Source organism: Pollicipes pollicipes, unplaced genomic scaffold, assembly GCF_011947565.3.
Source record: "Pollicipes pollicipes isolate AB1234 unplaced genomic scaffold, Ppol_2.1 Scaffold_3841;HRSCAF=4506_pilon_pilon_pilon, whole genome shotgun sequence".
In the NCBI taxonomy this organism is placed as follows: Eukaryota; Metazoa; Arthropoda; class Thecostraca; order Pollicipedomorpha; family Pollicipedidae; genus Pollicipes; species Pollicipes pollicipes.
In genome coordinates, this window is record NW_023596387.1 from 39,620 (window position 1) to 51,668 (window position 12,049).

The 12,049-nt window shown below is 53.2% G+C and overlaps 2 protein-coding genes across 3 annotated transcripts; one reads left to right on the forward strand and one right to left on the reverse strand.

The window, feature by feature from the left end:
- Window positions 1-703: 703 nt before the first annotated feature.
- Window positions 704-4,383, forward strand: LOC119093028 (UPF0389 protein GA21628). 2 transcript variants are annotated; one of them, XM_037215918.1, is made up of 2 exons: window positions 704-1,085; window positions 3,554-4,383. In XM_037215918.1, exons 1-2 carry the CDS (start codon window positions 872-874, stop codon window positions 3,883-3,885), a joined length of 546 nt encoding a protein of 181 aa, XP_037071813.1. In that variant the 5' UTR covers window positions 704-871; the 3' UTR covers window positions 3,886-4,383. The 2 variants fall into 2 exon arrangements, with proteins under 2 accessions (XP_037071813.1, XP_037071814.1); XM_037215919.1 differs by lacking the exon at window positions 704-1,085 and adding an exon at window positions 2,252-2,340.
- Window positions 4,384-6,969: 2,586 nt separating this feature from the next.
- LOC119093026 (uncharacterized) lies at window positions 6,970-8,178 on the reverse strand. The gene is made up of 3 exons (XM_037215916.1): window positions 8,143-8,178; window positions 7,502-7,678; window positions 6,970-7,230 (listed from the first exon to the last, which is right to left on the reverse strand). Exons 2-3 carry the CDS (start codon window positions 7,644-7,646, stop codon window positions 7,043-7,045), a joined length of 333 nt encoding a protein of 110 aa, XP_037071811.1. The 5' UTR covers window positions 7,647-7,678; window positions 8,143-8,178; the 3' UTR covers window positions 6,970-7,042.
- Between the last annotated feature and the right edge of the window lie 3,871 nt (window positions 8,179-12,049).

Consider the following 12,049-nt stretch of genomic DNA (forward strand, 5'->3'; position numbering starts at 1 on the left):
TGGATTTGGAAAATTGGAAAAATTGGAAAAAAAATGTTTAGGTTGCTACCATCCTCAGGTCGCCACACTTAGTTTTTAAAAGTACCACACATTGAGTGCATCTTAACATCAGGGTTTTTATGGGTAAATACTTTCCAGCCATACCACCAGGAACCGACGACGCAAACTGACATTTCATTCTCTGTACTGGAGACAATAAAACAAATGTGGTATAATTAGCAAAATAGCAAAAACAAACATAATTGCAAGCCAATTGCCAATTAGCCAATTGCTTGCATATATTTGGGAGGATTACGCATTTCATCTTTGTCATGAACAAATTCCACAGAAATACGAACAACGTCCCCCCCCCCCCCCCCACCTACCTTCCACGCCCATCGGCCCCACAACCTGACGCCAATGCCCAATACACATCGAGTACCGAGTGCTTACAGGTGGTCCACTGTGCACAATATCCATGAGGCCATGACTACCGCGTCAGGACTGTATTTTCAGGTGTGTATATGGGCACCTTTTTCGTGATAAAATTACATTATAATTAATTAGGCCGTCCAAATGCATCTCCAGTTCGTTATCTGTTTTAGAAACGGTCTTTATTTAGAGCATAAAAAACTTCGGTGAAAGGTTTTCTTGTAAAACACTCCTGCTCTGGTTTCATAAACTGCGCAGCTTTGACAAAATATGCACTGGCTTCATGTACAATCCCGTGTTTTTATTAACCTGCTTTGGATATTGCATCATTACGTGCCCGTTGTTATATCATCTCCGCTCGGCCTTTGACCAATTACACCAAGATTGCCTGGGTGCAACCTGAGCTGTGTCTTTGTATGGGAACAGGTTGTGCACGAGACCATCAGTCTAACAAGAGAAAATGCTGAGGTTGCAGTTTATTACAACTGCTTCTAATGCTGCTCGGCTATGCTTTCGCGACGGTCTGAAGATCGATGTCAATTCAACATTTCGGCATGCACTGCAAGCGAGGACGTTTTCTTCTTCACCTACGATAAATGCAGATTCAAAGGATTTGACAAAGGGACCAAATCCAAATGAGGAATCAAAGGATTCTGCAGAGCCATCATCACATGGTATGACATTGGTGTGTCTTGTGGAAAAGGGGGATGCCCTCTTAATGAGATGGACTACCTAGTTTTTGGTAACAGTATGCGCCTTTTTCACACATGGTTAGGTGACGTATGTGTACTGGGCCTGAGACATAAGTGTGTCAAGTTTTAACCAGGTTAAAGTGTGATTAATTTTCAGCTTAGTTGTGTCAAAAATATGTTTTGGAAATACCTCTGTCTGACACTTTCAAAGGGTCAGGGTGTACTTTCCTACCTAACGTTAGAAAAAATCATTGTACACCATTTGTCGTGTTTAAGGCAGGACATATCGTAAATAATCTCAAAACAGGTAGAATCATGCTCCTACTTTCGACTTTCAATAACTTTGATGGCGGGCTCCCGAGCGCCGCACGCGCCGCACCGCCTGGACTCCCCAGTGCCGTTTCTGCGTTGCCGTTGCGTTTATACAATATTTCTGCTTACCAAGAACTCTACAAAATGTACGGGACCAAGGTAAACCATTCGTCGTGTTTAAGGCAGGACATATCATAAATAATCACAAAACAGGTAGATTCATGATGTTACCTTCAATTTTTTATAATTATGATGGCGAGCTCCCGAGCGCCGCACACACACAGCACCCGCGACCCCGGCGCCATTACTGCGTGGGTCACAACATTACTGCGCATCAAGCAGCATCAAGAACCATAAAAATGTACCGGGCCAAGGTAACAAGAATCCATGAAATTTGATCCTCAACGCCAACGGGACCATGGGTTGCAGGGGGATTGGGTGGGGAATGTCAAGCAAAATGAGGTTAGGTTTCGCAACAACGCAGAAACGGCGCTTGGGAGTCGAGGCGGTGCGGTGCGGTGCGTGCGGCGCTCGGGAGCTCGCTATCGTATTTATTAAAATTCGAGGGTAGGAGCATGATTCTATCTGTTTTGAAATTATTTACGATATGTTCCGCCTTAAACACGACGAATGGTTTACCTTGGTCCCGTACGTTTTGTAGAGTTCTTGGTACGCAGAAATATTGTATTTACGCAACGGCAACGCAGAAACGGCGCTGGGGAGTCCAGGCGGTGCGGTGCGCGCGGCGTTCGGGAGGCCGCCATCGAAGTTATTGAAGTTCGAGGGTAGGAGCATGATTCTACCTGTTTTGAGATTAGTTACGATATGTGCCGCCTTAAACACGACGAATGGTGTGCAATGTTTTTTTCTAATGGTAGGTAGGAAAGTACACCTACACCTTTCAAAGCAACACCGTCATTTCTTGGTAAGCCTATTATGCTGAAAAAACCATGTGCTGAAATTGGTTGTGTATGTGTGCCAAACTAGGGGCTCGCAGATTTACTATATGCATCTCCAATTTGCTGAAATTATTGCAGGGATGCTGCTGGTATGCAAGACATGTTTGGGTAACATGCTTTTTTGCAGACTAGTACAATTTTTTACATATGTTTTTATAAGTGGGCAGGATTTTCACTTGGGTGCAATACCAACCAGCACTGGCACAAGCCAGTTCTGATTTGGTTTCATCCATGACAGTGATTTAACCCACACAGACTTCAAAGTCACTGGCCACTGGTCTTGACAGAGGCGAACCTGGTAGAATAATCACTTATGTTCTGCCAACAGCTGATCTAGGTGAGGTCCATGGCATCATGACATTAGACATTGACTGTGTAACATAAACATATTTGGTTTTGAAAAATACCTTTTTGTGAAAACCATTAGTGTGTTCTGGAAACATGTAAAAATTTGGTGGGTTCCATCCCTTCAAACAAGAAACACAAGCTCGTAATGATGACACAATTCAAGTCCTGTTAAATTAAGGTTAGAGCATCATTGCAGTTCCGTAGGGAGAGCATCTGCCTGACAAAACTGGCCTGATTTGAGGCTGGGTTCAAACCTAGCTCCCATCCAGTGGTTTCATATCCCTTCACAATGTTTTGCAATTTGCATAACTGACTACGGTTTTCTGTGACAAGATATGATGAATGCATTGTATAACAGTGTTTTGCTGGGGCAGTGTTGAAACATGGTGTTCCATTTGGCTTTCTTCATGAGAATTGTTCTTAATCTCTTTGCTCAAGAGCTTGCTCTCATCTAGTCTAAATTGTGATATGGCTGGCAACATGACATTTTTCAAAGGCATTAGTGTTATTTTAGAAGGAATAAATGGTCCATCTGAAATTCTAAATGTCTGCAAAGAAATTTCACAGTTACTAGTTTCAGTATTTTACTTACAATCTGGCTGGCAATTGTGTGCTCTCCAAAGCCATACCAAAAATCCATCACCAGCAGAGGACACATGAAAAAGGGTGCTGAATGAGTGTTTCCTGATCTTAGTGCATGCAAATCCCATGAATTCCATGCAAATTCTTATTGGTATAATGTGTTAGATTGGACACAACCTGACCACAGGATAGCCATTTCATCTTAATCTTAAAAGCAACCCAGATTCCGACCTGTAGTCTTTGCTACAGATACAAGTCAGAAGATGGTCCGAGTGCACTACCTGGACAAGAAGACACTGGTCTGGGACAAGCGCTACAAGTCGGTGGACGACGTTCCGGCCATGCTGCCGTACCAGACGGTGGTGCAGTCGCGCAACCGATTCCGCATCCGCATCAACCTGCTGATGATCGCGCTCACCGTGCTGGCCGCGATCGGCATGGTCTATACGGGCAAGGAGCGCGCCAAGGCCGGCGAATCGGTCGAGAGGCGCACGATCGAGCGGCACCGCCAGCTGCGCGCGCAGAAGGCGGAAGAGGACCGGCTGAGCGCGGCCGTACAGTCGGCCGGGCCCGACAAGTAAGTGACGCCTAGGTTGGTTGGCGAGCGGCTCAGTTTTGAGAGAGTCAGTGCAAAAGGTGGCTTGTGTAAGCTTAGATGATCCTGGCGCGGATGGCGCATAGTGACACTTGTTTGAGTGATTTGGGGCACGTGGTTCGATGCAAACTGTGGTGGCCAGCGAAGTGGTAGGCGCCTGCGGCCGTTTTCGGCGGGTCACTTCCGTGGCGTGACTGGCGGCGCTAGTTATGAAAGCAATGTGACGTCTTCTCTCGCCAGTACCGGGTGTCGTGATTGGCGCCGCGTTTCGTGATAGTGTATTGCAGGGTATTGAAGGAATTGGCACGCGAATTGTTCGCTTGATGCCATCTCGATGGTTCGGGAAATTCCGGCCTGGTATAGATTGCTGGCATGCGAAGCAAATCGAAGCATAGAAAGAAATCGTACCCGTGACGCGCCGACGTGGTAATGAGGACTTTGCAACAATGTGGTAATGACGAATAAATGCATATGTTCTGAGTGATGTGTTGTTTGAAGTATGTTCTTAATAGCTTAACGTAGGGGCGTAGCTTCGCAAAAAAGTTGGCAGGTGAAACTCAGCGGTGGAGAATGACGAGATCCTTGCCCAAAGTAGCCAACAAACGGGATCTCTCTGAGTTTGGCCCACTTTCCTCTCGGACTTGGGGGAGGTGAGAGGGGCTGGGCGCCCTCCATCTGAATGAGAAACTTCATCATAGACCATGCCTTAACTGGCGCTGCGTTGGCAACGTCTAAATGCATATAAGCAATGGTGACCAACGATTTTGAATCCACCGGCGTATTTACGCGGTATTTCATACTCGCCCGCATTTTAAACACGCCTAAGAACCTGTGTCACGTCTTGGATATTCTCAGTTCTCGCCGTTTCGAGAACACCCAGAGAGAAGAAATATCAGGAACAGCAGGGCCTTGACATTCACTGCGTCGGCATGCGCAGCACCGAGTGCGTGTTAAGCGCCATTCCAATGTCAACGGTACGTCGCCACCTAAGATGAACGAACACTGTCCTCGATATGACGCGTGCACCGGGCCAGATCCAGGCACCGACTTCCGTTTTTTGGCACTTGTAGGATTCATTCATAGTCAATTCACTTGGCAGATTGGCAGACACGCAATTTGCGGGATGGTTTCGCACCCAATGCGCTTATAAACCATATAAACCATAGTTATTAAAGCTATGAGTGAGGTACAAGCAATGCGACAAGCTGTGCACGGCCGTTCGTTGCACATGCGATTTATTAACATAATAACAGTAATGACAAGCCTCTGAGGAAATAGATGGCGTAGTAGACGGCTGATGATACCAATCATGAGTGATAAGTATGAGAAAATGATAAAAGGGCGCCTGACATGCTCATGTCTGGCTGTTGAAAGCCAGGGCATTGTAGGCGGCCGTCGAAACGCTATACACTATACACCAGTAACACGTAATTGAAATGGAAGAGTCACGTGGAACCGCTTGATATACATTGCATTCTACCTGTACAGTACAGCGCAATCTGTAAAATCACACAGCGACACACGAGGCTCATGGCCTTTGCTTGCTCACGAACGGTAGGCCCGCACGTCAACAGGCGTCTTAGCAAGCGGACCTCTTCCGGTCACGGTGCTTTGGCCGGCGTGTGCCCTGCGGCGACCTTGATTCACTACCTGGTCGCCGCCTATTGCGCGCGTAACACTGTGCACTGCACTGGTCTGGCTGCACTTCAGTCGACAGACGGTACTTCCCTATTTAGACACATCAAAAGGTGCTGGGCACACAATGCTGAATCATCGTTGGAGGAAGGGGGAAGTCTCCCAGCGCCCCGTGCTGCTTGTGGGTCTATTTGTGGCCTCTTGTGGGGCCTCTGCTTTCTCTGAAAGGCAGCTGGAAGGTCGCGTCAGGTGGCTGATCTGCAGGCCTCTCCGACGGACAGCCAGTCGATGACCTCAGGCCAGAAGACGGTCATAGGTCAGTGGATGGCCACAGGTCAGAGGGCGGCCACAGGTCAGTGGATGGCCACAAGCTAGGGGATGAACATAGGTCAGAAGATGGCCACAGGTCAGAGGATGGCCACAGGTCAGAGGATGGCCACAGGTCAGAGGACGGCTGCAGGTCAGTGGATGGCTACAGGTCAGAGGATGACCACAGGTCAGACGATGGCCACAGGTCAGAGGATGGCCACAGGTCAGAGGACGGCCGCAGGTCAGTGGATGGCTACAGGTCGGAGGGTGGCCACAGGTCAGTGGATGGCCATAAGTCCCGACTCCACCGACCAGTCGGCAGATATCCACCGCACTCTTGTCGGACTGGTTGCTGCGTAGTGGGTTCACCCTCAAAGCAGATATTGGGAATGTATCAATGTTCATTACAGGGCTGGATGACACTCGGCAAATACCCTACCAATTTACACTATCGCAGCCTTTACATTTGCTTAATCAAGTGACACTTGACAGCAATGTGATGCTTCGGCACTGGATACGATTTTCAATACAAAAGTTCATGACATAAGTGTGAGTTTCTGCATAGACATTAGAAAGCTGGATGACTCGACGGAAACTGTCATCACACTGCACGTACGTGATCGTTTATCATATCTATAGGTATGTGTCATGACATATACGATCAGACACTCGTGCATTACCCAACTCCATGCTCCTCACGGGACGTGTTGATCTGCCTAGTCTGAAAACGTTTATAAAATACATGCACACTATCCATGACCATTTCTTCACATGCTGACACAGCCCGCACCTCTTGCACTCCAAACTCACTCGCCGGCACCATCACCACACTGCTCACACTCAGCCATCGGCATACTGCAGGAGTACGGGTTCCGGTGGGGGTAATGGACAAGGCATATATTTGGTCTGGCGCAAGGAGCAGAAACGCGTGTCGAACGGTACGGGGCGGGTGCTGTTCGAATGGAACACTGCGCAAATCATATAACATTGGCTGGCCACATGGGGGGAGATTAACGTGGCACGTCGACAGATCGGAACCAGACCTTGAACTGCACGCTGAAAGCTGGTGAGATGTAAAACAATTGAAGACGTCTCCAAAGAACATTTTTAGATTCGTGTTCGGCGGCAATATTGGCGGCAATCTAAAAACCGCACTCTGTGCATACAACGGTGCCGTTTGCCAAGAGAGCGGCCGCAGGTCAGGTAATCTCACCGCAGGCTGGCATCTCCGAGGGCACCCAGCTGCGGTCAATGCAGTAGACCTGCTGCACCAGGCCGTTCGGGCAGGTGTAGTTGATCACGGCGCCCGGGTAGCGGCCCAAGTCCCAAGACACGTTTCGCTCCATGGTGCCGTTGCCAGGAAACGGGATGTCCATTTTGCATGCGGCTGGCGACGAGGACAGAATGAAATTTGCTGACATGGTGACATCATCTTGACGCCTGGCTGGAGACATCGCTTGAAGCAGGGGCTGTCCAGAGCCTTTCCGGATTTCCGAACATTCAGTATACGACAGAGACCTGATGCCGTTCTGTAAGCTGAATAGGGCAGGAGACAGAATATCCCACACCTGAGGAGCGTCAGCCTGGCCATTTCGCCCCAGGTGACCATGGCGAACGTGTGCGGACGACGACCGGAGCTCTGGGTCACCCGCACTCACCGCAGGGCTCCAGCCAGGCGCTCCAGCCGACGTCAGTGCACTCCAGCACCTGGACCGACTTGTTGGACATGGTGGTCATGTCGTCGCCGCAGGTGTAGGTGGCGCTGCTGTTGACGGTCCGGTTACCGTCCCATGCGCGCGTCATCAGGAAGTGCGGCTCCGGTGGGCGCACGCACACTGGCGACAGGTCACAACGCGTGGGGTCACGAGCCGCCAACTTAGGGCACGGCTGCTGCAGCACCTTCTGTGGGCGTCAGTTCGCATACTAAGATCCCACGGGAACGTTGACGACACGGCGGCTGATGCGTAAATAATGAAGATCAAAATGGGTAAATGTGTAAATACTTATTTGTGAGAACGAGTTGTTAAAATCATGCAAGTCTCAGAAAGGTGGACGGATACGGATCGGCAGATGCTACCGGTTACACAAGTGTAAAAAAACTGAGTTCGCAAAACACCAGCAGGTGTCAGTGCTCACGACTGAAAACTCCAACAAAGATAGCATGTACCCTCGACAGACCACTGAACACCCCTCCTACTATCCACAAGCACAACGCATTCCGCCGGCAGGCAGTGAGCGGCCGACTCCGGTCCGGCCTGGCGGGGCTCCGAGCCAGGGCCGGCACCGGATCAAGCCTTACGGTCGCAAGGCTCGGGCGGTGGCGTCCAGCCCGCAGCCGTGCAGTTTCTGCGTCTGGTAGGTTTCGTTGCTGCGCGTCTCCTTGCCCTTCACGCAGAAGAACTCGGCGAACGTGCCAAGCGTCGAGTTGCTGGTGGTCGAGTTGCTGCCCGACACGTTGCGGGTCTGGCCGGGGCCCGGGGGCCGCCAGGGTTCCCACACACTCTGCCGGCGCACGATTGCCATCAGCGTCGCTGGCGCCTGTCTGGGGCACGTGCCGGCTACTGAGGCCGTCTCGCACAGGACGACCGAAACGCCGGGTGCCCCCCGCATGACCCCAGAGATGCCGTTCGTCGAGGCGATCACTGGCTTTGAGCTCAACACGAAGGTCGATCTTGAGATTGGCCCGGGCACGAATGTCAAACGCAGCACATCGACGCTCGGAGTCGGTAAATAGCAGCCCAAAGCACTTGGACGAGCCCTCGCTATATCAGGGCATCTGCAGCGACGGAAGGACAGCAGCGGCGTCACACGACAGCAACTCACTCACCACTATGCTGTAGTGCTGGTCACGACATCACGCCCACACCATCCGTAGCAGTGGGCGCGCTCACAGCGACCCCACATGGGCTGCTGCGGGCCGTGGACGACTCACCATCACAGGGCAGCACCTCGCCGACCCAGCCGGGCTCGCCGCAAACGGGCTCCTGGACCGTGCGCCCGGTGGCTGTCTGCAGACCCGGGTCACACACGTGCTTGGCCGTGGTCCCCGGCAGCGAGCCGAACGTCTCCAGGTAGGTGCCTGCCGGTCCTCTGGCCGGCTCCAGGCAGTCTGGGCAGCGCCGGCACGGCCGTTAACGCACGGCCGACGCAGCGCGCTGTCACGTTTGCGGCGACGGCGGCATGCTTGCGGTGCTTCTATAGTCACAAAGCCTACATGATGGCAGCGCCCGCTGAAGAGTACGTTTCTTTTACATTCGTCTCTTGTTGAGACAACAATGCCATCACAGTTTTATCGTTTCCAGAGAACCGCTGCTACCGGAACAATGGAACCATGAAGTTCAACAGGGAAGAAACATGTGGAAACTTGCGGACGTACCAGGGACAAGCGGCTGGCACGGCTTTAGAACGATATGGCAACTCACATCCGGGGCCTGGCTGCGAGACGCATAACCAGGCGCGAGGGGTAGTCGCAGTGGAGCTCACAACCGCGCTAAATTCTCTGAGGGGCGGCTACAAGCGTGACGCTGGCAGACTTGAGACTTGTAATCCCACGACTCACGAATATGCCCCTTAAAACTGCCGACGAACTCACGATGGCAGGTTTCGAGCCTGACAGTTCACGATCGTTTTTCGTAGACTTACCAGGCGAGGTTTGCCCACAACATACACAGCCGAACAACGCGGCGCCGGAATGATACACGGTGGCAGAAAATAAGTTACTGCTACGCCGCGACTCAGCCGTCGCGGATGAAGGAGCCCCCGTGCGCACGGAGGCGCACCTCCCAATCCTGAAGCCTCGCGCCCTGACGGCCGGCCAACACAAGCAGAAGACTCACAGTCACAGGTGGGGCACGCAGGCCCCAGCCTTCGGGTGAGCAGGTCAGCTCGAAATGGCGCTGCCCCAGCTGAACGACTTCTCGTCCAGACAGTCGTAGATGGCGCTCTCATTACCCAGCGTCCAGGTGATGTTGGGCTTGAGCGACGGTGGCGCCGCCGGTGGCGGGTCGGTGCAGACTGTCGGGAGTGCCGGCGACACCCGTCAAGGACGGACCGCAACACATGCGTGACGAATGGGGGCGTCGGCGCAATAGAGAATGGGCGAATCTCGTCTGCGCCGAGACCGCATTGCTCGAGTTTCAGGGGTGATTATGGCACCAACATCTTCAAAATATTTCTAGATCTATTTCGACTTTTGCCATCCGTGATTTCCAGAGGTGTTTGTTGGAATTTCGCCCATTAACAAGCAATTTCACGCTCAGTCGTTACTTTCAATCTGACGTAAAGGGCGCAACATCAACTGTGAGAATGTACAGCCCAGTTGGTGGTATGCTCGCGAGCAGGCCTCATTCCATGCACCTGACTTGAATGCACAATAGACACGCTGTTACCCTCAAAAATATTTTTAAACCTGTCGCGCATTTTCATTGGGCTCTGACATCATGACTCTACCAAGTCACATTGCCGGCATTGAAACAGCAGAAAAAGTTAAGACGAATATGTATGCAACCAGTACAAATCACCGTACTGCAATGTGCCCGACAAAACGTCACACAGTGTGTCCGACAAAGCGTCGGCAGTGTCCGATAGTCTCAACAGTTCCCCCACAAGGCACAGGACTGGCAAGGAACGCCAGTTTTATGGGATCGAAAGCGTAATGTCCTCAAAAAAGCGGCCGTACGGCCAGCCGGCACCGTTTGGAGGACAATGCGGCGGGCACTGTTCGACTGACTGGAGCAGGGCAGCGCTGCCGAGACGTTCCAGCCGCCCAGGCCGCAAACCAGCGTCTGCACCGTCTCCAGCCGCGGGGTGGCCAGGCCAGTGGCGCACGTCAGCGTCGCCGTCGAGCCGAGCTGGTCGTCGCCGACGTAGTCCCAGGTGAGCGTGCCGCCGAACCGAGAGACGCTCGGCAGTGGCGAGCAGACTGCCGGCGCGAGGGAGGGAGCGGGTCAGCCACGCCCGCTGACCGAGCGGCGCCACCACGGCCGCTTCTAGCAGCCGGCCGCAGCCCCCGGACCGCCAAACTGCACCACAAACCCGACAGCTGCGCCGGGCCACATCGTCGGTGGCGGACAGAGACGGACGCGGATGTCATAAAGACGAGGACGTGGGACATTCCAGACTTTCAGACGAGACCTGGCTTGTCCTGCACATCCACCGATGCCACACGGCGCTTAAACGACGATGTCCGTCGCGCGTCCATCGCACGATAATCCCCCTAAAGCGGAGATTCTCCCCGCAGGCACGAGCCTCGCCGGCGGTGGCCAAGCCCTCCAGCTGCGCGACATCCCGCGCCAGCAGCGCGCGCTCGGCAGACGGGCAGCGGGCGACACATCACCACCCCCGCCGCAGCCCACTCACAGTTGCACTCGATCTCGGCCTCGCAGACGGACCAGCCGCCCCTCGCACACCGCCCGAATATGGGTTTGGCCGTCAGCCGTGCTCAGGCCGTCGTGGCAGTGGTAAGTGACCACCGAGCCCAGCCGGTTGGCCATGTTCCGTTGCGGGTGCGCGTGGCGCACGCTGGTGTGGTTACCCGACGGCGGCGGCGGACACGCTGTCGACAGGGGGGAGCAGTGAGGCGGGGGTGCCGCCGCCGGGCCCGCTGGTCACTCGGCGGGCCCGGCTCCCCTCAGCAGGGCACAGTCGCCACTACGAGGGGCGAATAAGCATCCGGCCACACCGGATGTCGTGGAGCAGACATCACTGCGTGAACATGCGCACAGTTTTATTTTCGAGGCGGTTTCTAAGATATTCCACAGGCTCACGAAATATTCGTAGTGACGGAAGTCAAGCAACGCCGATACGCTTCGGTGGGCAATGAACAGTATGCACAAAAAACCCTAGGCGAGTGTTGAGTGAGCCAACACGAAGCAACTCCATTCCTGGTTGAGGAGCCAACAGGACCCAGGGTCTCGGTGAGCTGGATAGTGGCTTACTGTCACAGGCTGGATGTCGCCGACCCATCCGTCCTGGGTGCAGTTGACGTGCTGCAGCGTCTGGCCGGCGGCCGTGCTCAGGTTCGCCTGGCATGTGTAGGTGACGATGTTGCCCATCGACCAGTTGCCGGCCCAGTCGCTGACTATGGTGCGCAGACCGGTCACGTTCACCGGGTCGCCGGTGCACACTGCGGACGACACGGCCGAGTCACGCGCGCAGACCGCGCCGGCGAGGAGATCGCGCGCCGCTCTCCACGTCACACCGCGGCC